The 22408-nt window shown below is 42.9% G+C and overlaps 1 protein-coding gene across 3 annotated transcripts; it reads right to left on the reverse strand.

Moving 5' to 3' along the window:
• Positions 1 to 1423: 1423 nt before the first annotated feature.
• On the reverse strand, positions 1424 to 22269 carry NAA50 (N-alpha-acetyltransferase 50, NatE catalytic subunit). Of its 3 annotated transcripts, none has more exons than XM_058822104.1 (5): positions 22065 to 22269; positions 9532 to 9668; positions 8959 to 9078; positions 7931 to 7997; positions 1424 to 5414 (listed from the first exon to the last, which is right to left on the reverse strand). In XM_058822104.1, exons 1-5 carry the CDS (start codon positions 22070 to 22072, stop codon positions 5234 to 5236), a joined length of 513 nt encoding a protein of 170 aa, XP_058678087.1. In that variant the 5' UTR covers positions 22073 to 22269; the 3' UTR covers positions 1424 to 5233. The 3 variants fall into 3 exon arrangements, with proteins under 3 accessions (XP_058678087.1, XP_058678095.1, XP_058678078.1); XM_058822112.1 differs by having other exon boundaries at positions 9532 to 9665; positions 22065 to 22239; XM_058822095.1 differs by lacking the exon at positions 22065 to 22269 and having other exon boundaries at positions 9532 to 9703.
• Between the last annotated feature and the right edge of the window lie 139 nt (positions 22270 to 22408).

Raw genomic sequence — 22408 nt, forward strand, 5'->3', positions numbered from 1 at the left:
CAACACTGCCAGAAACTGATGACAATGCTCATCTGACAAGATTGGTTCGGTAGATTCTCAAAAGGACTTCACATAAGAGGTTTTGGACAGGGATTTTTTAAAGTAATCCAAGATACTGCAGGATTAGAAGATAATGTCCTCACAGGAACAGAGAACTGATGAAAAGACAGACCAATCCGTGTTCCACATGAAGTGAATGACTGACCACTCACTCACTCGATCCTGGTGTGGTAACTGTTCTTGAAGTAGTTGTACCAGTAACAAATTAGAGACAATAGCACATCTGAGTGATTACAGAGGTGCCATAAATACCCAAGTTCTGAATGCAGTGAGGGGAATGGGAGTGCCTGTAGAACCAGCACAGCTTTGGGAAAGCACAACACAAATGATCAGGAGTACCTGTTAGTTTCCCTGTAAAGGACAACTCAGTTATCTGGTGTTGAACAGATGGATGAGGAAGAAGAAGAAACACAAAACAATAAAAGCCAGATGGTTTGGAGAACAGCTGCAGCAGTTTAAGTACAGCAAAGGTTTTCCAGCCTCTGCAGCTGCTGGTGAGGCTGGAGTGATGAAGGCTGCACTTCTGGTAGCAGTTCACTTCCAGCTGTGCCTTCCAGGCCCTCCAGCAGAGGTCGGGGAAGACAGCTGGAAGCAGCCACTCAAGATTACAGACAAGTTTCAGAGCCTGAGCTTTGCTTTTGCATTGTTATTCCAATGAATGCAGCAACTCCATCTGTTGATAAAGCAGTTTCCAGAGGAATTTAAATAAGTGAATAGAATACAATGTACAAATTTAGAGAAACTCTTATTTTCCTCCGAACCTGGGCCAGAGTGCAACTTCATCACTTCATTAATGGCACTTCAAAACAGAATAGGAGCACACTGAAATTACAGACAAAAAATGGCTTTAACAGAAGAGACTGGAATTGTTAAGAAGAGAGATGAGTTTTACTTAAATACCTTTCTGAGCAAAGTCAGTGCTGGATGTTAAGACCAGTCACTTTTACAAATATGGACCATAGTTTTTCAAAGGCTGTGGTCAAGATTTGCAATGACTAGCAGCTAATTTGAATACTTTAAACTTTTTAACCTATAAAGCCCAAACCAGAGTTCTTGACACCTGGTCTGTTTGTTTCCAAACTGCTCACTAATCAATCAAAAATACTCCAGAACAGTTGTTCTTCCTCTCCTCCCTCCTACCCCACAAGACAGGACTTCTGAGGAAAGGCTCATAACTTCAGGGAAAACAAACAGACCTCACTCTGCACAGTTGTCAGACACCCTTGGCATTCATCCCAGCAGCCCAACACACAGTTCATGTTAGAAATCTTCTGAGTTACATAGTTTATGAAACATCTGAGGAATAGTCTCTATCTGATTTCTGAAGGAAACAGCTGGACAGCAAAAAAACGCACACGACAAGTTGTAAATGACATAACTCAAATAGTGCACGTTTATTCTGAACGGTATTTCTAAAGAGTTTGAGAAAAACAAAAACATGCTCCTGATGTACAACAAGGGCAATGATATAGATTAAAAATGGACCATCTTATTGTAAAGAATTTGCTCCCCCTGCAACTTAACTTGTAACATTGAGAATGCATCTGTAAACTGCATACAGCATACCTTTCACTAAATCTTAACTCAAGAGAGCAGGGGTGGTCTTAGCCAAATTAATCAGGAAGCAGTTGCAGATTCAAAAGAAACATCCAAGTCAGCAAACACTTTACAAAACACAGACATTGTGCATAGCAGCTGACCCTGGATTACAACATGGGGGAGAATAAAACAATTTGGAGGATCAAATTTCTACTAGACACAGGGCACCATCAAGATTCAACTAAATAGCATGTAAGTTTGTTTCAATTGTAACAGTATGTCATATTTAGTTGGCAGGTTTAACCATTAGCTGCATCATGTAAAGTCAGCCAGTTTCTGTATACACTAAATACATTCTTCCCCCTTACCCCTCCCAAAAATGAGGGAATCTCTCTTCTGGATGATTCTTTTTCTCCTGTACCATGGTTTCCTCAAGTAGGAGTCTTTTTGTAGGTAATATCTTCATACTTGAACCGATGTGTGACAAAGCCAGTTGCAGAGATTCAGGAGTAACTTGTATGTACACAATTTACACTCTAAAGCTCTTAGTTGCATACTTTTTCTTGCTAGATCTTCATCCAGAACAGGAGGTGCTGGTGGCTTTTTTCCCCCACTGAAACTCCCAACTTTGCAAAAATTTAGTTGTTCACAAGCTGTTATTTTCAAACTAGAAGGATGTCCTCCTGCAGCAACAACCAAAGTAACTGAAGTTCTCTGCAGTTAGCCCATACTTCCCACAATTTCAGTGTCTCTAGGTAACAGCACTAAGATACAGCACTCTCCTCCCTCACTCAACACAACTGGTAGACTAATAAAATACAACTGTTTGTCATCCAGAACTACTGACCTTCACTTGCCCTTACCCATGTACAGGGAACACAGTTTTCTTAAGATTCAGATTAAACCTTGTATTCAAGATTCAACAACTGTTTTCCAGGATTAATAGCCTGGGAAAAAGGAGTCTTAGATTTATTCTCTCTTCCACCTCCTACAAAACGTTTTGTTAGAAGTTACAATGAGGCAGGTCTGCTGTGGAATAGGAGCTTTAAGAATTGTTCTCATGGATACATTCATAGAATGATGGCAGCCCAAAGCAAAAAGAGACAGAAACAAAGGTTAATCCAAGTAAGTTCAGACATCAGACTTGTACTTTTAAACCTGAAGAATAACTGTCTGTGAAACACACTGATTTGTGGAAGCCTACGACAACAGCAAATCCTAAGAGTTCATATCCCCACACCCATCTACCCAACCCAAACACTTACCACTTAGTTCTAGAAGAATGAAGAGCACTTTGCTTGGCACCAGAGGCAGCTATGGTCTGAGTTACAGCTGTGCTGCACCAACACCTTCAAATACAATACTATCTCTCTCTCCCTCCACATACTTCTCTTGGTTTGGTCTACCGATGGCCAGGGAAACCATGTTGGCATATGACAAGCCAATTGTGCTTCGATACATCCCCTTCTAGAAAGATGCCGGGCTGCCAACATAACCACCACGAGCAGGTCCTAGCTGCACTGAAAATGAGCTTTTGTCAGAACTAGGCTGCCTCTGGCCACGGGAACCGTTTGCATCTCTCTAGCCAGAGTCTGCCACCACGTGTTGCAAACGCAGGTGCTCGGGCCATGCAGACGGGCTGGCGTTGGCCACCCGCCCATCTCCACGACTCCATTAGTGCAAACTCAGCAAAATAAGCAGCCGTTTTCCAGCACAGGTCTGTCAAGATGCACTCCAACAAATGCTGCACACCTCTGTCAAAGAAGGAGTAACTGTGTAGCAGCTGGTATAGTCATCCCTGGGGTACCAAAGACCACCCGATGTGCAGCGAGGGGTGCCATCCCTTGCCTCACCACAATTCTCGTTTTGGAATCCTTGGTTTCCAAGTCACCCTCTAATGACCGGACAGCACCTACTAACCAGATGTATGCTGCAATGCACACTACAGGTTGGAGGCTTTCAGAGCGGAAGAATTCAAGATGCAGATCTAAACTTGAAAAAACAAACAGGAAAAGAACACAGTTCAGCATCTACACGGGGGATGGGGCAGGTTGGTGTTGTCTCAGCTCAGTGCACTTTCCCAGATGCTTGGAGAAGAGTCCAAGCTCAAGTTGGTATTTATATTGGCATACATAAAATTGCTGGCAACAGTGCCTAGAAAGGAGCACTGGTATTCACGCAAACAAAGCATGAAAGGATGCAAAGCAGAGCTTAGTACAGTTTACTGTAGCCTCAAAGTTACAGTACTAGGAAGAAGCCAGCCAGACTATTTTCCAAACCCATAAAATGCTCTAATATACGCTGCTTTCTCCGGTGCTCCACCAACTCCCTCTCACCAGAGGAGAACTGCATTATTACTACTCAACGGGGAAGGGGAAAATAATCTTCAAAGGAGCAAAACCACGCAGTTCTTCACCACCTCCTCCCAAAGGAGCTCATAAACACAGCAAGTCAAGCCAATCCCAAGCAAATCCAGGAGACCCTGCAAAGCTATGTGATTAGGGTCAGATTCATGTCTGCCTTCTTAGCCTTGCTGCCTGGTTTCCTCAACCCTTACATCTGTCACCACAGATTCAGTAGCTGTAACAAAGTCATCTGGAGACAGGTGCTTGCTTTATGTCATCAAAGCTGGTAAGGTGGTCACAGTCACTTTTTCCATCCCAACAACACAGATAAACTCACTCTCAATGAGCCCTGCAGAATTTCACCCATTTTAAAAGCAAGGGTGTTGCCTCAGGATTTGCATTTTTACAAGGTTATTCTTACCAACACCAGATCTAGCTCTTGCTCTGGCAAAAGTCTGCTGGGAATTGGGTAAATGAAAATAAGGAAAAACAAAGACCACTCTAAATCCTCCTCTCAGTCAGTTAAGAAGTGTAGCACCAGCTTGGGTGAGGAGTATTTTAAAAAAAGCATCCAAAAAGATCAGCCCAGGCAGAGTGAAAAGGTACGGAAAAGTAGCCCACCCTTCTCAGCAAAAGATGGAGGAAAAAGCCATACTCAAAAATATTGGGAAGAACTAAATATACTTTTTTGAGGTGGGGGAATTAAAAGGAAGAGTGAGAAGTACTGAAGTAACATTCAAAGGTTGGGGGAGAGTAAAGTACCCTGTAGGTTATAAAAAACACAATAATGTAGGAGTCAAAGGACAAGATATTGCTTTGCCTTTTCCCCCCCCATTGGGTTTACATTCTGCTTACTGAAAGAATAATTCTGAAGGAAACTTGTCATCAGGATAACCTGCTCAAGCCCTCCACACCTCAAACTTAAAAGAGATCTGCACACCTTTTCCCACCCCAACAAAAAACAAAAACAAAAAAAATCAGCCCCCTGCCCTCAAAAAAACAAAAAACACCAGAAAGGAGAGCTCAAAAAAAAAAAAAAATCCAAAACCAACCAAAACTCAACCCCAAACATGATTGGACAATCCTTGGAAGAAGCATTACATTTTGTTGGAGAGAGGTCAAGGAAAAAAAAATTAAGATGAAGGGGTGGAGTTAAAAAAAAACCAAAAACATAACAAAACAAAAAACCAACCAACCAATCAAAAATAAAAAAAAAAAAAAAAAAAAGAGGCCTCTCTTTCCTTATTTGGCGACAAGCAAGTGCAAGAAAGTGTCCGCTGGGGTTTTGTTCAGTTGTCGTTCTTTTGCACATCTGCATTCTGGCCAAGGCAAGGGGCTTTGAGGTTTTTCTGCAGCACGTGCGCATCTGCTGGCTCTATCCTCTTGTAGTAGTTCTTCTTCGTCTCAATGATCTCAAAGCCAAACTTTCTGTAGAAGTCAATTGCAGACTCGTTGCTGATCTGCACATGCCTGGGACAGAACACAGAGAGATGAGGGTCAGTAATTTGCCTCCATACTCAGAAGACACTCAAAGACAAGAAAAGCAGCTAGATGGATAGAGACAGGAACAGTGGTGTAAATCCAAGACTGGAAATGTTCATCTTCCCAATTCAATTCTGGGCTAACACTCAGCTCCTGGATGGCCCATGGTTGTCAACAGTAGTAAAGGTTTCCCCTCAGTAAAGCTCTTTGAAGGAACACAAAATAGCAGAGAGACTCTGAAGCATTATTACTTCAGTAATTTCAATTTTTCTTCATCTTATTAAAGCAATATGGCAGACATTCAGTGGAAATATGTAACAGAGATTCACTATAAAGCCAACTTTAACCTCCTGTAGTAACACTTTGCAGATGATCAGAGGAGTCTTCTCAGAGATTATCCCAACACACTGTAACATACAACTGGCAATGGTGTTTGATACCATTTTAACACTCTAAACACTCCTCTCTCCTCACAAAAAGCTGTAATACAAAGAAGTCCTATGGATTTACAAAGTCCTTTTCCTTTGTATTTACTTCCCCTAGAGTTTTACATATTTTGCTAGCGTGTTTCAAGGCCTCCAAAACAAACAGCCATCAGCTCTTTACCCTGAGTGATTAGGACATAAATTTGCACAAGTTTCATTAAAAAAAAAAAAAAACAAAAAAAAACCCAAACAAACAAAAAACCCCAAAAATACCAAACCAAAACAAAAAAACCCACAAAAAAACAAAAACAAAAAACCTGAAAAAACCAAAAAGAAAAAAAAAAAAGAAAAAAAAAAAGATAAGAAAGAAAAAAATGTTTCTATCATTAAACACTTCCAAAATTCAGTGGACACTGCACAACTTCATGAATCACTTTGTCATGACAACACACTGTATAATCATAGAACCAAAGTAACTGTGGAAGCAACGACAGAACAAAACAAAAGATCTTAGTGTTAAGCCAAATAAGCACCAAAAAGCTAAAAGGGAACGTTATCATAATGACAAATTTAGGCAGTGATATCAAATTTGGTGCTAAACTGCATAATATGTTCAAATAGAAAATGCACAAGCAATAGACATAGTAATAAAATCAATGGGCCACTAAAAGAACTTTAGTCCAATTTTGGGGGCTATTTATTGTCATGCCAGAATCCCCGGTCTAGGAACTACAAAGAAGGATTATGAAGGATTTGGGGTTTTTTTTGTATTAAAACCAGCAAACAGTTCCTTCACTATAAAAGCAAAAAGGACAGCCCCTGTCCCATTATGCATGCACCTCAAAAGCTTTACCACTTCTCCTGAGGCAGGAGAGCAGGAGGGAATATGAGCCAAAGGCAACTTTACTCAGATACCTCCTTGAAGCATGTTCCTCTTACAGAGATGACACAAAGCAACAGCGGCAGAGGGTGTGGAAGAGTCCAGACCTCCATGGCAGAAGTGGACTGAGTGTGAGGGGAAAGTCACTCCATTTACAGTGATATCAGTGCATGAAACACTCCTCACAAAGCATCTTCCACAGGCCTGGCAAGTATCCAGGGTGTAGTTCTGTGGCAGTGTAAGTCCATCCAGGCTGTACCTGCTGTGGGCCTGTCCCCAGCAGTGCATGGTGCTTGCACTGGTGTGACGGCCAAGGAGGAGTTGGCTCAGAGAAGCATCAGGCCAAGAACTGCCATCAAACCAAACTCACTTGGTCACCACACAGACACCAATGCACAGCAAAAAGCACAAGTGTGAAACCAGCAGCAAAGAAAAACCACTGTTTTGGCATGCCTGGATTTCAGACTCTCTTTCCAGGGGGACTGCTGGTACTGCTGTCTACCCCAGTGCTTGTTCTCTTGCCTGCATCATGCCAAGTGCATACACAGACATGCTTACACAGATTTTAAAAATAACCAAAACTAAGCACAAGAAAACCACCCCCAAAACCACACTAGAACAAAAAAAAAAAACAACACCCAGAAAACAGTTTCCCCAGTTGGGTCAGGGCACTGATCTAGTTTATTGTGTTGCTGCACAAAGAGCTGACCTGGCAGTGTGCAAGAATGGGAATAGCAGTTGGGCCTTACTACTGAATGTAGTAAACTTTCAGTGCTTGCAAACATCTCTAATATTCCAGAGTGCTGCACCACAGAGTGCTGTCATAAAAGACAGAAAGCAAATGCATCAAAACTGTATTCAAGACTTGCAGTATTTTCCATTCTGAAGATGACCTTGTATAATAAAAGTAAAATCCTTTATAAAATTTTTTTTGGTCTTACAGTGTAATTTTGCTCTAGAACATAATTTTGTAACTAAACTACTTTCAAATTCAGCAATTTTGCAGAACCCTTTCTAAATCAAGCAGCTTTTGGTTTTCTCAGCATTACACAACAAACCCAGGACATGACCCCTGACTTTCTTGCTATGTTCCATGACCCCACAAAAATACACACTAAACCCACACTTGATCTCCATCCCTTTGCTCCCATATCTTTGTCATCTCTCAAAAAACGCACGAGTATAACTCATTTACTTACAGATAGATGTTGTCAAAAGTGCCATCTTTTTCACAGATGTTTAAGACATGATTCAACATTTTAGTTCCTGCCAAAAGATAAAGAGATACTTAGGAAAACTAGAAGGGCATAATTTAGTCTGTACTTAGCTAGGTGCTTCCTTGAGGAGAGGCAGGTTAACTGTAGGTAGACTAAAATGATAAAGTGTGAAAACTAGGAAAGGTAAATAAAACATGATGTGTAAATATTTCCTTCTGTCTCTGATTGCTCATAAACCTTAATTCATTAGTTCTTTGAAGAGGAAATAAAAATCACAACAAACCAGAAGCATATGTATCAATCAGCTTATTTTAATACCAGTTTCAAGGTCTCAAACTCAGCTCAAAATACAGCCAAAATACTGTATAAAGCAGTGAGGGCACTGGTAAGCTTTTCTACTAAACACCTAGTAAAATAATTTTAAATAAAGTTATCTTTTTATTCCAGTTTGTCAGGGCAAAGAATTACTATAGGTCTTAATTAAGCTGTCCTATGGGTTTGCAATGTGGAACAAAGAACTAAATGCAATATAGACAAAAAGTAGGTGCTACCCCTGAGCAGAAATAATCAGTAGTGACAAAGACAAAATAAATATAATGCTCCTATATTTAGAAGAGTGAATTTAGAAGAGAGAAGCCAATGAAGGAATGTTGTGTTCTACTTACGTATGACTTGCATACTGGCTACATATCTCTGACAAATTATTTAATCTCTCTCTGCAACAATTTTCACATCCATAGAAGCAGAGTATTTACATCACAGTATGATGATATGATTAAGATTAAAGTAATCTGAAATCCTGAATTAAAAATTTCTACAAAAGGTTCATTTCTGAAAGGCAGGGAAGAATGAACACATGATAAATCATACTCTTTCCCCCAAGTCCCTTCCAAAGAAATCAGCAGTCTAAAGTGCACTAACTTGGTTAAAGGTCTGAAAGAGCATTTAAAAAGCTGGGCAGCAACCTGGTTTCTTTGATGCCTCAGATACAAAAGAAGACCCCTCTTTACCTATTCCTAGCCTTCGGTAGGGTGCCAGGCATCCAAGTGTCATGATGTACAGTCTCTTCTGGTTCTGGGAGTGATCCACCCTACAGCACACTGCTCCCACTGCAATATCATTGAAATAGGCTGCCAGGGAGGGAAACAAAGGATTATCAGAAACAAGGCTCAAACTACACATACAGCTCCTTCACATACACCCTGGATCTTCCTCCCTCCCCTCTCGTTAATTCTCCTATTCAGATAAAATAACATACATTGTGGATTCACACTTGGAATGAAGTAACTAGTGCTGTTGTGACACAGTGGTTGCTCATCACTGTTCACACCAACCAGCAATGGCATCAAGGTAAGCTGCAATGCAAAACTGCTGTCCTCTGGAACAGAAAACATGCCTATTCCCAGTGGATGTAATCTAGTCAGAACACAGACCCTCTGTGGCTTCTCTGAGGCTCTTAAACAGCTATTTTTCATGATGTAAAACAACTAAATAGAAGGAGCTGCTATTTAAAACCATTATGGACAGCAATGATGACCACTTCTGCCACCACAGCCCACAATTACTGGCAAGAACATTTGTACCTAGTTTGGCAAGTTCGCCAACCTCCAGTACATCCTTGTAGAACTTGTCATTGTAGCTGACAGGAAAAATGACCTGGTTTAGCCTCTTCAGCTGCTTAATGTTGTGTGGCGTCACATCTCCCAGCTCGATCCGGCTACTGGAACAAATCAAAACATGCTTAACATCTGACATACTGCAACATTTTTAAGGACACCAAGATCAATCACTTTGCTTATCCTTAGAGAATTGTTCCACCTAACAGTCAGCTCAATACATATTTGAACTGCCACATCCAACCCATGCAATCAAGTCTTATGCTGGTGGCTGATTTAAGTCCCAAATCTAGTTTCAGTCAGTTCTATACAGTCAGAAGTTTCTCAGGCCATACTAAATACCAATGTACTGTAGTATATATGTGGTTTTACTGGCTGGGAGACAGGAGAACATGGATCTATACAGAAGTATTAGCTTTAACATTATCCCACTCATTTCCCTTCTGATCATCAAGATCACAAAAAAAAAAAAAATTAAAACCCCAGTACAAATATGGGAGGAACAGGAAGCTAGAACAGAGACCAAGGAAATGAAGTCCTTATCCATGCTTCAAAGACAACCTCAATTTTACCACCTGTCAATATAAAGTCTGTGCTTAGACAAAGTCATTACTAGACATCTTTCTCTAAAAACCAACAGTATTGTGTGCAACAAATATATGAAGCCTGTTAATATGCAACTGTGCTCTTCTCAAGGTGATATCTACATCTACTTTGATCATCACTGAAATCTTTCTTCCTACTGAGAGCAGAACCACAACCTTAAAATACACTGAATTATACTGAGAAGAAACAGACCAAGCTTCTCTCTTTCCTAAGACTAACTTCCTGACAGAAAAATTGTACACACAGAAGAAAATAACATTAAAAAAAAGAAAAAATAAATTTAAAAAGGAAGAGATTAGTTACCCTTGGGTGAGGGCAAGCAGTTTTAACAATGACTGCAAGAATGAAAAATAAAAATACCAAGATAATAAAAATCTTTTCCCAAATGATCACCAGAATATACAGAAAGCCATTGCACATGGAATTAGAAAAGCACACAATTCTAGGTTCATATCAGCCCTGTTTTACTGAATAGATATGGGCAGCCAGATTGTTTTCTGCCCAAATAGCAGTAAAGACACTGCTTGCTCTCAAGATTCCTTTCTTCATGTATGGCCAGTTGCACAAGTCCCTTTGAGAATTATATTCCAACACAGTGCAAGTATCGAGCTAATAAGGATGATGTTCTCACACTACAGAAGTACTCCCAGGGTAAACAAGCATGCAATCAAAGTTATGAGATGGTGGAGAAACTGTAGCACTTGTTTTATGCCAGCTTGGCACAACTGCCCAGCCTAGCACAGCAGGGCTTCTTCAGGCTCACAGGAGGCAAGTTGTGACCCCAGCCAGCAGTGCTGCTGCCTTTTCCTCACAAAGAGTGGGAGTAAAACTGTGGCACATGGGATCCTGGGTATCTTTGTGTCCGTGAGAGAGTTTTGCTGGAGTAAGAGTAATCTCCTACCAGAAGGGGAAAGAAGCCTGAAGAGTCCCTTTTGCTGCAGTCTGCATGAGAGCAGAAACCAAAGGGAGCAGGTCTCAAGTACCCAGCTAGGTCAGATGAGCTGCAGGAGGTCAGTAAGGGAGGAGACAAACCTCACATTCACACTCAGTTACTGAAAGCCGAGACTGCTTCTCCAAATAACACAATATTAACCTTGGTGATACAAAAAAGTATCAGTAATTCCAAGCTTCAGTAGATCAGCAATGCTAGCATGATAAACCCACAAAAAAGCTGCTATACACCAGGTCTCCTTCAGAGCAAAAATCCCTGACACAGACTATCATAAAGTAGTGTTTTCTAATATTATTGAAAGAATCATTAGTTACTAATCAAACAAACCACGCATTAGAAGACAGCCACTATGAAATATTTATGACAACAATGCAACAGGACAAAAATATATTACCACAGGCAGCCAGGACAAGATGGCTAAGAAAGGAAACATGGCCAGAAAATGGATCTTCACCAAGAAGGTTTTAGACAGAGAACAAATAAATAAGTAAATAAATGCAAAAGCAGAGTCTAAGGCTGGCAGCTGCTGAGCCAAGACATCACCTCTGAGGCTGGCATCAGGCCAGAGAAATGAGCTCTGTTAGTAGATGGCTAAAAGGCACTTGCTGACGCATTTCCTCAAGCCCCTGGACTCCCCCCTCTATCTCTCACCACTTGCCACATTCCATGCTTCCTCCTGCCATCTCCCACTGCTTGTCTCCTATGCTCTGTCACTATCTGGTTTGTCCTTGCAAGAACTGCACCAGGGACAGTATCTTACCCTGGAGAATAATATGAAAGAGGTTTGAGAAACACTGCAGGAAGCATAAATCAATACCCTAAACATATCTATGTATACAAACTATAAATTACTTTAATGTATAACACTAGCTGATTAAATCAGCAGCACATCTATTATGCACAAAACCATTTAATACGTAAATTAAGTAAGACCATGGAAAGGAAGACCCACATTATGAGAATTCATCATTTTGCCTAAGCACAGTGTGGCCAAAGTGGCACTGGGGCCTTGAGTAAAATCATGGGAAAGCTGGCACGGCTGCCAAAAGCAGCAGTCCCCAAGCCACTCATTTCCATCCTCTTGCTGGCACAAATGTTTGTGCATCAATGTAGTGAACCAACACCAATCAAAACTAACCTGGACAAAAAAAGGAAAGTTTGATTTTAACCCACACCAGTCCCCTGTGTTCATCACACAAGTCCTCTGCCAGAATAAAGAGGAGAAAAAAAGTTTCCATAGGCAGAACTAATTGGTTCTTGAGCAGAAGTACCAGCCCACCTCAGTTTAAACTGGAAGTACTGTGCAAGAGGAGCACAGGGATGCAGATTATCCAGTACCTCTGTGAAATAGTCTACAGATAATGTGCTACACTTCATCCATCCACAGAACAACATGTACTTTGAAATACTCCAAATAGCCAAGACAAAGCACCTGTAATAAAAGACTCAAAATTATCACTCCCTTATTTTCACCAAAGTAAAGCAAGTATCTTTGTGGGCTCTTTTTTGTTGTTGTTTGTTTTAAACAGCAGTTTACAACTAGACCTGGTTCTTCACGTGCAGTCTCAGCCAAATCAGTAACTCAAGCAAGTTCACTGTGTCAGCTAAGGTCTGACTAGGCTAGTCCTGTGATGCCACCTTAGTAGAAGGTGTACCTTCTTGTCCTCTACTGTTGCAAAGAAAAAAATTAAATTATCAGGTCAAATTATCATATGAGAGAACATAAAGATGTGTAAAGAACCTGATGTGCCCAGAAGGGACATGCCCTCCCATAACAAATTATTCAACTCTATAATGCCACTAATATTCCTAAGAAGATCCACACTTACTAGTGGCATCCCATGGAAGATGCAATAGTCAACTGTACTCCGTCTTAGATGTCAAAGCCTCTGGGACCAGCCAGTCACCCCATTCCAAGAAATTGTTTTTACCACGGAGGAATGAGGCATTCCTGGCTTATCAGGTCAGGCCTCTTACTACTGCAGTGTTCTACAAATCCATACTCTCCTCAATGAAACACCAGCCTTCTGAAACCACTTAAACATCTTCCACTGTAAGGCTGCTCCCATGCTAGCATTATTCTCAGTTAGTTATTCCAGTGAACTCAAATGTACCTCTCTGCTGCCTGGAGATTATGGGGACCATTGTACAGGCCTTTTCAGAGAGTTAGCATGATCTCTTCATACCTTTCTTCTAACTAAAGCCAAGCTCCTGGAGTTCTCCTGTAAAGCTGGCTCTTAATTCCTAGTATCGTCATACTAGCTCTTCCTTACATTCCTTCTGATTAAAGTTGATTTTCTTTAAACATGGCTAACCAAAACCAATTACAGCAGCCCAAACACTATTGTCCTGTCCACTGGCACCAAGTTTTTCCTGCCACTACTGGAAGCATTCTCCTGACATGTCCTAGGACTACATTTTCATGAGAAACATTCAGGGTTTTTCACAACTGCTAATTCTGTGACTTGGTCACTGGGGGAAAAACCACGTGGAGAATTCACTAGTGAAGGGAATGAGCTGCTGGTGCATAGGCTGCTGTCTGCTAAAAGTGCACAGCAACACTGCCCAGCAATGTGAGAGCGGAAGTGAAGAGGGATCCACCAAATCTGAACACAAGTGTGACTTTAGAGAGGTGACAGGCACCACTTCCTGAAACTGGATGCATGCCCAGAACATTGGCATTATCACTCCTGCTCTTGCATGCCAGTGTCCTAAGATCCTCCAGGCTCTGGCCAGAAAAAGCCTCACACATTTTGTAGGACCAAATGCAATCCAGTTAGTCCTGCTGCAGTTGCATTGCTCTGCCTGCAGCTTACAGTGCTGTGATTTGAACAGTCTATTTTTCCTACAATGCCTTACATTGATACTGCTGGAAAGAACACAGGCCACATGAGACATTAGTGTTACTAACATTCAGACTGCCTTTTGCTGCTCAACAGATACCAAAGGAGAACTGCTATACAGAATGACAGCTCAAGAGGCAGGCAATTTCCAGCTACAGTTCAACAGGAAACACAAATTCACTCCCTGGGAATAACAAGTGCCCAGCGCTAGTTTAGAACCAACATCAGGGAGAAACGGCGAATTTCGAGTTTCTTAATGCTGTAAGAATCTCAGTCTCATTCAACTTTAAATAGTGCAAGTCTCTCCCCAGAGGGCTGTGCCTGACTGAAACAGATCTCCGTGTAACTGATAGCTGGGCTCCAGCTTATTGAAGGCATCTGGCAGGCTAAATTTAGCACAGCTGCATCTGAAACTTGCAAAACTTACTGAGGAGTAAGTCAGGAGAGGCAGCACTGAGAAATGGGCCCTAACAAATTAAGAGGACTTCAGAGAAGGTTTGTCACCTGCTAAGAGGCCAGCTAGCTTTATTGCTTCTATTTTGGCATCCAAGTCAAAGCAGGAGTCTAGACAGGATAATCCGCTCATAAAATCAAAGCAAACCAGAACTGTGAAGGCTATAGACCTGAAGGCTCTGCTTAGATTCTACTCCAAGGCCAAAAGAACCTCTTCTAATGTTCTGGGATCGTTGGGAATTTTATGGGGATTTTTGTTTGCTTTATTTTGGCTTAGGATTTTTTTTAATGGATGAGCTGTCTCGCTACACACACACAAGTTAGTCTAGTTCTTGTGGGCAGACCAGTATGTTTTCAATTATCTCAAAGATCTGTGGGCTGCATATCTACTCTGCTTTGCTTGTCAGAAAACCAGAAGGATAAGTACAAACCTAGCATGCAGAAAGCCTGACCAATTTGCTCTGAGACCCCTGATCTTCTTTAGTCCTGCTTACTACTGCAAACATGTGTTGCATGACACCTGATACCCGGCTGGATGTTACCCCCAGTTCTGGCCTGCAGAAGAGCACAATGATGTACAGAAGAACACAAAGCAATTTTAGAATCAGAATTAACAGAAGACTTCATTCAAGACTTGCAAGACTACTGGATGTCACTGTGAACAGGCTTCATGCATCACAATTCCCCAAGACATACATCAGACCCTTGCTGCCTCTCCCTTTAGCATTAAGGAAAAAAAATACACAGCACATTATAGCCAAGTTTCTTCATTATATCTGGATATTGCATAATTTACTCTGCTTCAACCTAGAAAACCTGACCACATACAAAAGATTGGCCAGTCTTCACATACAAGAAACAAAGTTATGCTATAATAGCCTCACAGTTTTTCCATCTGAAACATGTCCTACCTAGGTCTCAAATCTTCAAGTGAAAAATAAACTGTCCCAAGAAAATTATAAGCTATTCTGTAGATGGATACAAAGAGCATGAATCACTATGCCCAGCTGACAGAATTTTCAAACTCTAAAATGGGCAAAAATAAATGTAGCTGGTCTAGAACAGAAAAGCAGACACACATCCACTGCTTACCTGTCCATAAAATTCTGCATCTCACAAGGCTAAGGCCAAAATATCGATTCAGTCTATCCCAGGTACATCAATATCAGGTGAAAGAGGAAACAACTTGTCTGCCATCATACAGCAGATAAAGGGGTGCCACAAACCCCAGCTCTTCATTGCTGCTCTTTCAAGCTCACAAAGAACACTGATTTTTATCCATGACTGTTAAACAGAAGTACTTCACTATTTTGAAATAGCTTCCCTCAAAATTAGTTTTGTGCCTCCACTAACTATATCCTGAGACACTTTATAGATTTCTGCCCCTTTCCACACCCTCAGTGTCCCCAGATCTAACAATTATAACCTTACTTGCCTCCCAGAAGATCATGAGCCTTTGCTAATTAGTGTTCATGAAGTATCTGATGATCATCAGGTAAGAACAGAGGCTTACCTTCAAATTCAAAATAGAAGTGATGCTTACAAAGTACCTTATTTACATAAATACATCTTGAGGGCACTTCTTGTACATACACAGGTAACAAACTCCTAATTGACATACCAGGACAAAATAATTTTTCTGCTTCACACAGACTATTTCTGTAGGTCACTGAAAATCCATTTCTTTACAAATGCCTTTGTCCATTAGAACAGTGGGGGGAAAAAAAGTGAGTTCATTATGGCTTTCCTACCTATACTTTGGATTTCAGTCCCAGAGTTGCGTTTTGCAAGGTGCTCAAATCACACATTGTATTAATAACATACTGTGAAAAATTAACTGAAAGTGCTCTCAGTTTCATGTGCCTACCTTAAAAACACTTCTAAGGCAACAATCATTTCCCTCCCCCCATCCTTTTCCTAATTTTCACTAAGAATGAATTGTTCTCAAATAAAATTTTGTGCCAAAGATCAAAAAACAAATAAATCTCCTTTAACTGCAATCTTCAACTTAATTTGTGATTTTTGCCAACAGTTCCAAGTGCCACGTAGAGAAAACTTTCACAAGCCTTCAGCTGCTGCCCGGGTCTCATCCCATACTCTCAACAGAACATAAATACAATGTTCAGATGGTAGAAATCAGAATTTTTTTCAGGGTTAGATTCTAGTCTGCTATGAGCCAAAAATCACATGGAGCCTGGAAAGGAACAGGGAGAAGGAAGGCCAAGGGAGCTCAGGAAGTACTTAATGCATGAAGATCTCACTATGAAGCACAGTATTTTCAATTAATTAAAGATAGAAATACTCTGCCCCCAGGAAAATTCAAATATCTTAATCTAAGTCACCTGGTGACAGTGTTGTGGAAATGGCTTTGGCTCTATTTTCAATAAAGCCTAAGGTGTAATTTCCTTTTTATAATGAATTCATTCAATATGCTTTGACACAAATACACAGTTACCCCATTTCAGTGCTGTGCTTCTCTGCTCTCAGGTCCTCAAGGCCAAGAGTCTCCAAATAACCAGGTTCTCTTCTGTGCACAGACTCTCTCTTACCCTGGCTTCCCTGCCTCAAACTCCCTCCTGACAAACTTCTGCTGCATTACAACTCCTCCCACACGGGTCACTTCTTCCCTTTCTCTTTTCCAGACTGGAGCAGAAAGTAATCCTGGCATTGCCTGCCTCACTTAGAGCAGGAGTGATGCAAGGAAGTACTGCACTTCTCTCTTATCAATTCCCAAACAAATATAAAGCTCCAACTTTTCATGTTCTTTCCTCTTCTGGATAAAAATATCTACCGCCTTCTCAGATTGTTGGTCTGAACATTTCTAATGCTTGCCAAATGGGCAGGCTCTTCAAGTTCTGAATGATTTCCACTTGGATTTAAGTATTTTTCTGGCTCAACCACCACCCATTATTCCCCATTTTAAGAGATTTAGTGCAGTAAAGGAGGATGCATCATTTCTTGTCCTCAGGAGATGGCAGCAGAGTCTGAGGCATTTGGTGATTAACTAATGTTACCACATTTTTCATAGAACTGTCCCAAACTACCAAGCTACATCTACATGCAGAAAGAACCAAATGGTCCAACAGTACTCAAAACACAAGACTGGGTTCTGAAGTGTTTCAGTAAAACGGCTACAACTCCTCTGCTACCTTCCTACCCTCCCAATCCTTCCTACTTCGTGGAATGTCTTACTCTGGTTAAGGAATTAAACTCAAAGTGGTCAGAGTTATAAATCAGGTTAAAGTACCTATAATAAACTGCACTGAGTTTTTTATAAACTCATTTAGAAGCTGTTAAGCCATTTGTAAGCTTGCATATAGGCAAGGTCTAAATTTACTGTCCATGAAAATAAATGCAGACTTTAGCTCATACTTGGACATTTCTAGGTTCAGAAAAAGCCTAAAAATAAAGTGATTTTCAAGCTCAATTACCTTTTTTGTCCTGACTCCAGTGCATATGACCATTCAGCAGTTTTCTCATAAACTTGGAACTTCCTCCCATATATGTTAAGCTTAGCAGTGTGCCGAGCAAACGGAAACAATTCAGCAGCTCTGCACAAACTCTGTCATACTAACTCAGGAGAGAAAAATCTCTCCCTGTTCTCCTCGGAAACATGATCATCTTCAGAACCTTGAAAGGTTTGCTCCTTGAATCCAGGCAAAACAAGCAGAGGTATCAGTGCTTACCATAATGGCTCCCCACATTTCAGACACAATATAGTTATTTTTCTGTTATGTTTAGCACTCCCCAGCTGTGATGTCCTACAAAGGCAGCCAGAGCAGCACAAGCTGCAGAGTCTCAGGGTTGGGAAGTTCTCTGAGGCAGCAGGTCCCTGTTCCGTAGGATGCAGCCTGTAGGACTCTTCCACAGCAAGTCAGGAGACCCTGAGGAACTCCAAAACCTGAGACTTAGCTGCAAACACAACAAAACTGAGAGCCAATCTCCTAGGAGTTTCTTACCCAAAAGTAGTTAGTGCACACTTCTTTCTAAGGCTGGTTTAACACACAGCACTCTACTTACTCCCTGTTTCAGTTTTCCACCACATGGCTCAAGATGTGCTGCTGCATGACAATCTCCCAGATGTTTCCCATCAAAACTGGAGAGGGATTTGGTTCATGTGAAAAAATAACACATGCACGGGGTGACAGGCACTGGGCCCTGCTTGTAACACGCCCCACTGGCCCCTTGTATGTGACAATGCTGGTCACAGAGCAGGTACATGCACGCAATGGAGCCGCAGGTCCTGCAATAGCCTCGTGCAATGTGATTTTTAGGGAAGGCCATCAGGGAAAGGCTGGATGCCTTACTTTCATAGGTTTCATCTGAACTGAAACAAGTCAGAAATGCACCCTTACTTTAAGACATCAAATGTCACAAACAGCAATCAGCAAATGCTCAAGAATCAACGCAAGACTTTCAGTTTTCTCTCCTGAAAACCAGCAGCATAACAACTGCAATGAAAACACAAAACCACTGAGCAACAATTTAATCAACACCATGAAAACAGCAAAGTGCAGGGAGTATTATTTACATGTTATAAAAACAGCCAGATTACTACAGACAGTGGAACCTATAAAAACAGCCAGATTACTACAGACAGTGGAACCTAAGTCTCTTCCTCTGTTATTTTTCCTCATGAAAACACAGTTCTAAAATAAATTTTCAAATTCAAGAACTAACAATAATTACATATAATAAATAAGAACATGCATTGATCTCTAGAGAATCACAAGGTTCACTAACAGAACAATGAATTACCTCAGTTTTTCAAGTCACACTTAAGAAAAAAAGGGAAACATAATGACTCTATTAAAATTATTCAGAAGGTGAGAATAGAGTGAATATAAAGCCAAGTCTCACAAAACCAGGTGAAAGCCAATAGCAGTTCCCAGTTGAGAAGATGGTGTTTAATTCATCAAATAAGAGAAAATCCACAAAATTGTAAGCAGCTGAGAAAGCACAAAAATCCTCAGCTATTTCTGAAAGCAGGTAGGGCCCAGGTAGGTCACCCAATCTCAAACACCCTGATGACAGAGACACTACAACCTGCTATGCATTATTAACACACATCTATGTGCTATTTCAAATTCAGAGAGCTAAGAAAGAAGGCTGCAACACATACATTGACTATACAGACTTTTAGATGTGAAATTTCATGCCAACGAACTGGATAGTTTCTTTTATAATTCTTTCTCTGCCAAAGTAGACTCTTCATAATGACAGCTGATTAAACATCAGCTGCTCCACATGCTTCCAAAATCATCTCTGCATTTTGTGGTGTGGGTTACAATGCAGTGCACACATTCCCAGAAAAAACAGTCAGATGGAGTGACTTTGTTCAGAAGGACTTGCCCACAATTTTGGATTCAATACTGAAGACAGACCAGATCCCTTCAAGCCTATCAATTTCTGTATGCTGGGAGCTGAAGCTTTAGATCTATTTTTTGACCTATCCTTTGACAGTACTTGTACTTTAGGGATCTTCACCGATCTTTGTAACTTAAAAAACAATTTGGATTTGTTCCCAAGTACCCCTGTGTAATTTATACATTCCTTTTGAACTATTCTCTAGTCCTTTGAGTCTCATTGCATTTAAATGGGGTTATTTTTCAATTTGAGCTCTGCTGGCATATTTGCCTCCATCTGAATTTTGAGAGAACACCTGGATTCAATATGAGAATCTGCACAGGAATATGAATTTATTCTGCACCAGAACTTGCTGTGTGGTGCTAACAGTGTTTTGGCAAGACAGGAATATGCTGCTCTTCAAAGAGATGAAAGAGTACCAGAAGAGCAGAAATACCAAGTACAGAACCCAAAGCAGTAAGCCCTGAAGTTGAACCAGAAATAAAGCTGCCTGTAAGTAAAATTAAAGTGACAGAAATGAAGTTTGGTGCTCTGGAAGCAGAACAATGGTACGCAGGTTTTTTCTCCATAGCCTTTTAGTCTAAAAGAAAGTCACAAGAAGTAAAAAAGCCCATGAAATGAGAACTCCTGCTCAGTAGCAGCAGAGCCAGGCTCAGTTTCCCTGGAGCACTGAGCACGGCAGAGCTCCGGCCGTGCCCGGCCAGGCCATCCCCACAGCACCAGCCGGGCGCGCCTGGGCCGCTCTCCCCCTCACTCATCCCGGCCCCAGTAACCCGTCCCACCACTGACACACCACCAAAGCCCGGCTGAGCTGCAGCAAACAGCACAGCGGTCAACAGAGGATAAAAGGAAACCCAGTTCTGTCGGGAGCGCTGTGGAACAACGATCGTGCCACCTCATCCCGGCTGATCCCTGCTGCGGCTCCTCCCGCACACCCCGCCGTCCTCGGTACACCGGGACCAAGAGTGGCGGTGTCCCATTGCATGTAGGGTACAGCAGGTGGATAAAGGGTTGTCCAATGTCCCAAACACGCCTATCTTACGTCAGCTGAGAGTTTGTTTATTTGCAATCGTCCCTGAACCTCTTTCTACAGACACCCGCCAGCCCCTCAGGATGCCTGAAGCTGCTTACAAGCTGTAAGAACCAGCTAAGAGTGTGTTATCAAGCAGTCTTGTATGACCTCACCCCTCTTGCTAATAAGCTAAACCCCGTACCATTTCTTAGTAAAAGCTTAAGTGATTCAGCTTCCATTCACCCTGCCTTAAGCTGCCAAACTGGAATAATAATACCCATCATTGCATAACACCGGTTCCAAGGGGACTGGTTTAATGCTCTTTTGAGAATCAGCTGGGCAAAGCTTCCCCTGCGCCTGTGAAGAAACTGAGGCACAGAACTGGAACAAGCACGTTTTGTGGAGCACAAGTGATGCTGAAATTAATAAACATTACGTGGTTTAGCCAACATTGAAAAACCTGTCCCAAAGTGACCTGGACAAGGTCAGGCAGGTCATCTGACACCAAAGCACGACTGAGAGTGTAAAGGCCTCCAGTCTCCTGTACAAAAACGGCACCTCGGTGCCCCCACTGAGAGGGAAATCAGTGTTTTCAGCCAAACAGATTTGAAATCTCTAGTTTTCAAATCTGGGAGGGAAAAGCGACGCCAGACCCAGAGCAGCGGGCGTGCTTACAGAAACATGACACAGAGCACAGCTCATTTGTCATCCATCCACGCTGTACAGCCTCCACGTAGCAATTAAAGACTTAAAAAACCAACAAAACTGCTAAGAGGATGTTGCACACAATAGCACTGCAAAACCACACATATCCGCGGCTGGCAGCTTTTACGCACACAGTGAGCGGCGCTTCTTCGCTGCCGCCAGACGAGGACCAGGCAGGGCCGGCAGCATCCCCGCCCGCCGTGCAGCCCGCCGGACCCCGCAGGGCGGGATCCCCCGAGCACGAGGAGCCGCCGCGTCCCGCCCGCTCCAGCGCGGGGCTCCGTGCGGAGACTCCGCGCACCGGCGGCGCCGCGGTGGTGACGGCGCGGGAGCGCCGCGGGCAGCTCCAGCTCAGCCCGAAGGGCGCCAGCGGCGGCACCGCCGGCTGCTCTCGCCCAGAGGGGCTCCCCGCCGCGGGCCCCGTCCCAGCAACACCGCTCGAGCCCAGAGGCGGCGGCGCCGCTCGGCCCCCTCCGCCTCCCGCCCGCCGCGCCGCCCAGGCCCGCCCCGCTCGCAGCTCCCCTCCCGGGCGGGCCCGGCCCGGCCCGAGCCCCGCACTCACCCCTTCATGGCGCGTCCGCGGCCTGCCCGCCGTCCGCACTGCCTGCGTCCGGGGCCCGGCGGTGCGGGTGTGGCTCCGGCCTCCCCGTGCTCAGCGCGGGCAGCTCAGTCTCCTCCTGATCCCGCTCCTGGTCCCGATCTTGATCTTGATCCCGCTCCCGCTCCACATGGGCCTCCTCCGCCCGCCCCGCCCCGTGACCCCTCACCTCACGCCGCGCGCGCGCCCCCGCCCCGCCCGCCATGACCCGCCCGCCCCTCCCCGCCCCGCCCCTCCCGCGCGCCCCCGCCGCGCACGCGCCGCGCCGCGCGGGGCGGGGCAGGATGGGGAGGCCCCGCGCGTCTCCG

Source organism: Ammospiza caudacuta, chromosome 2, assembly GCF_027887145.1.
Source record: "Ammospiza caudacuta isolate bAmmCau1 chromosome 2, bAmmCau1.pri, whole genome shotgun sequence".
Taxonomy (NCBI): Eukaryota; Metazoa; Chordata; class Aves; order Passeriformes; family Passerellidae; genus Ammospiza; species Ammospiza caudacuta.

What these genes read in the sequence shown, in the direction of transcription:
- NAA50 (XM_058822095.1), bottom strand. Translation starts at nt 9,703, where the DNA reads ATGTCAGATGTTAAGCATGTTTTGATTTGTTCCAGTAGCCGGATCGAG. An exon ending in TGGCGAACTTGCCAAACTAG is followed by an intron (nt 9,079 to 9,531) that starts GTACAAATGTTC and finishes CCTCCCTGGCAG; the next exon opens with CCTATTTCAATGATATTGCA. An exon ending in ACTTTTGACAACATCTATCT is followed by an intron (nt 5,415 to 7,930) that starts GTAAGTAAATGA and finishes GTTCTGTCCCAG; the next exon opens with GCATGTGCAGATCAGCAACG.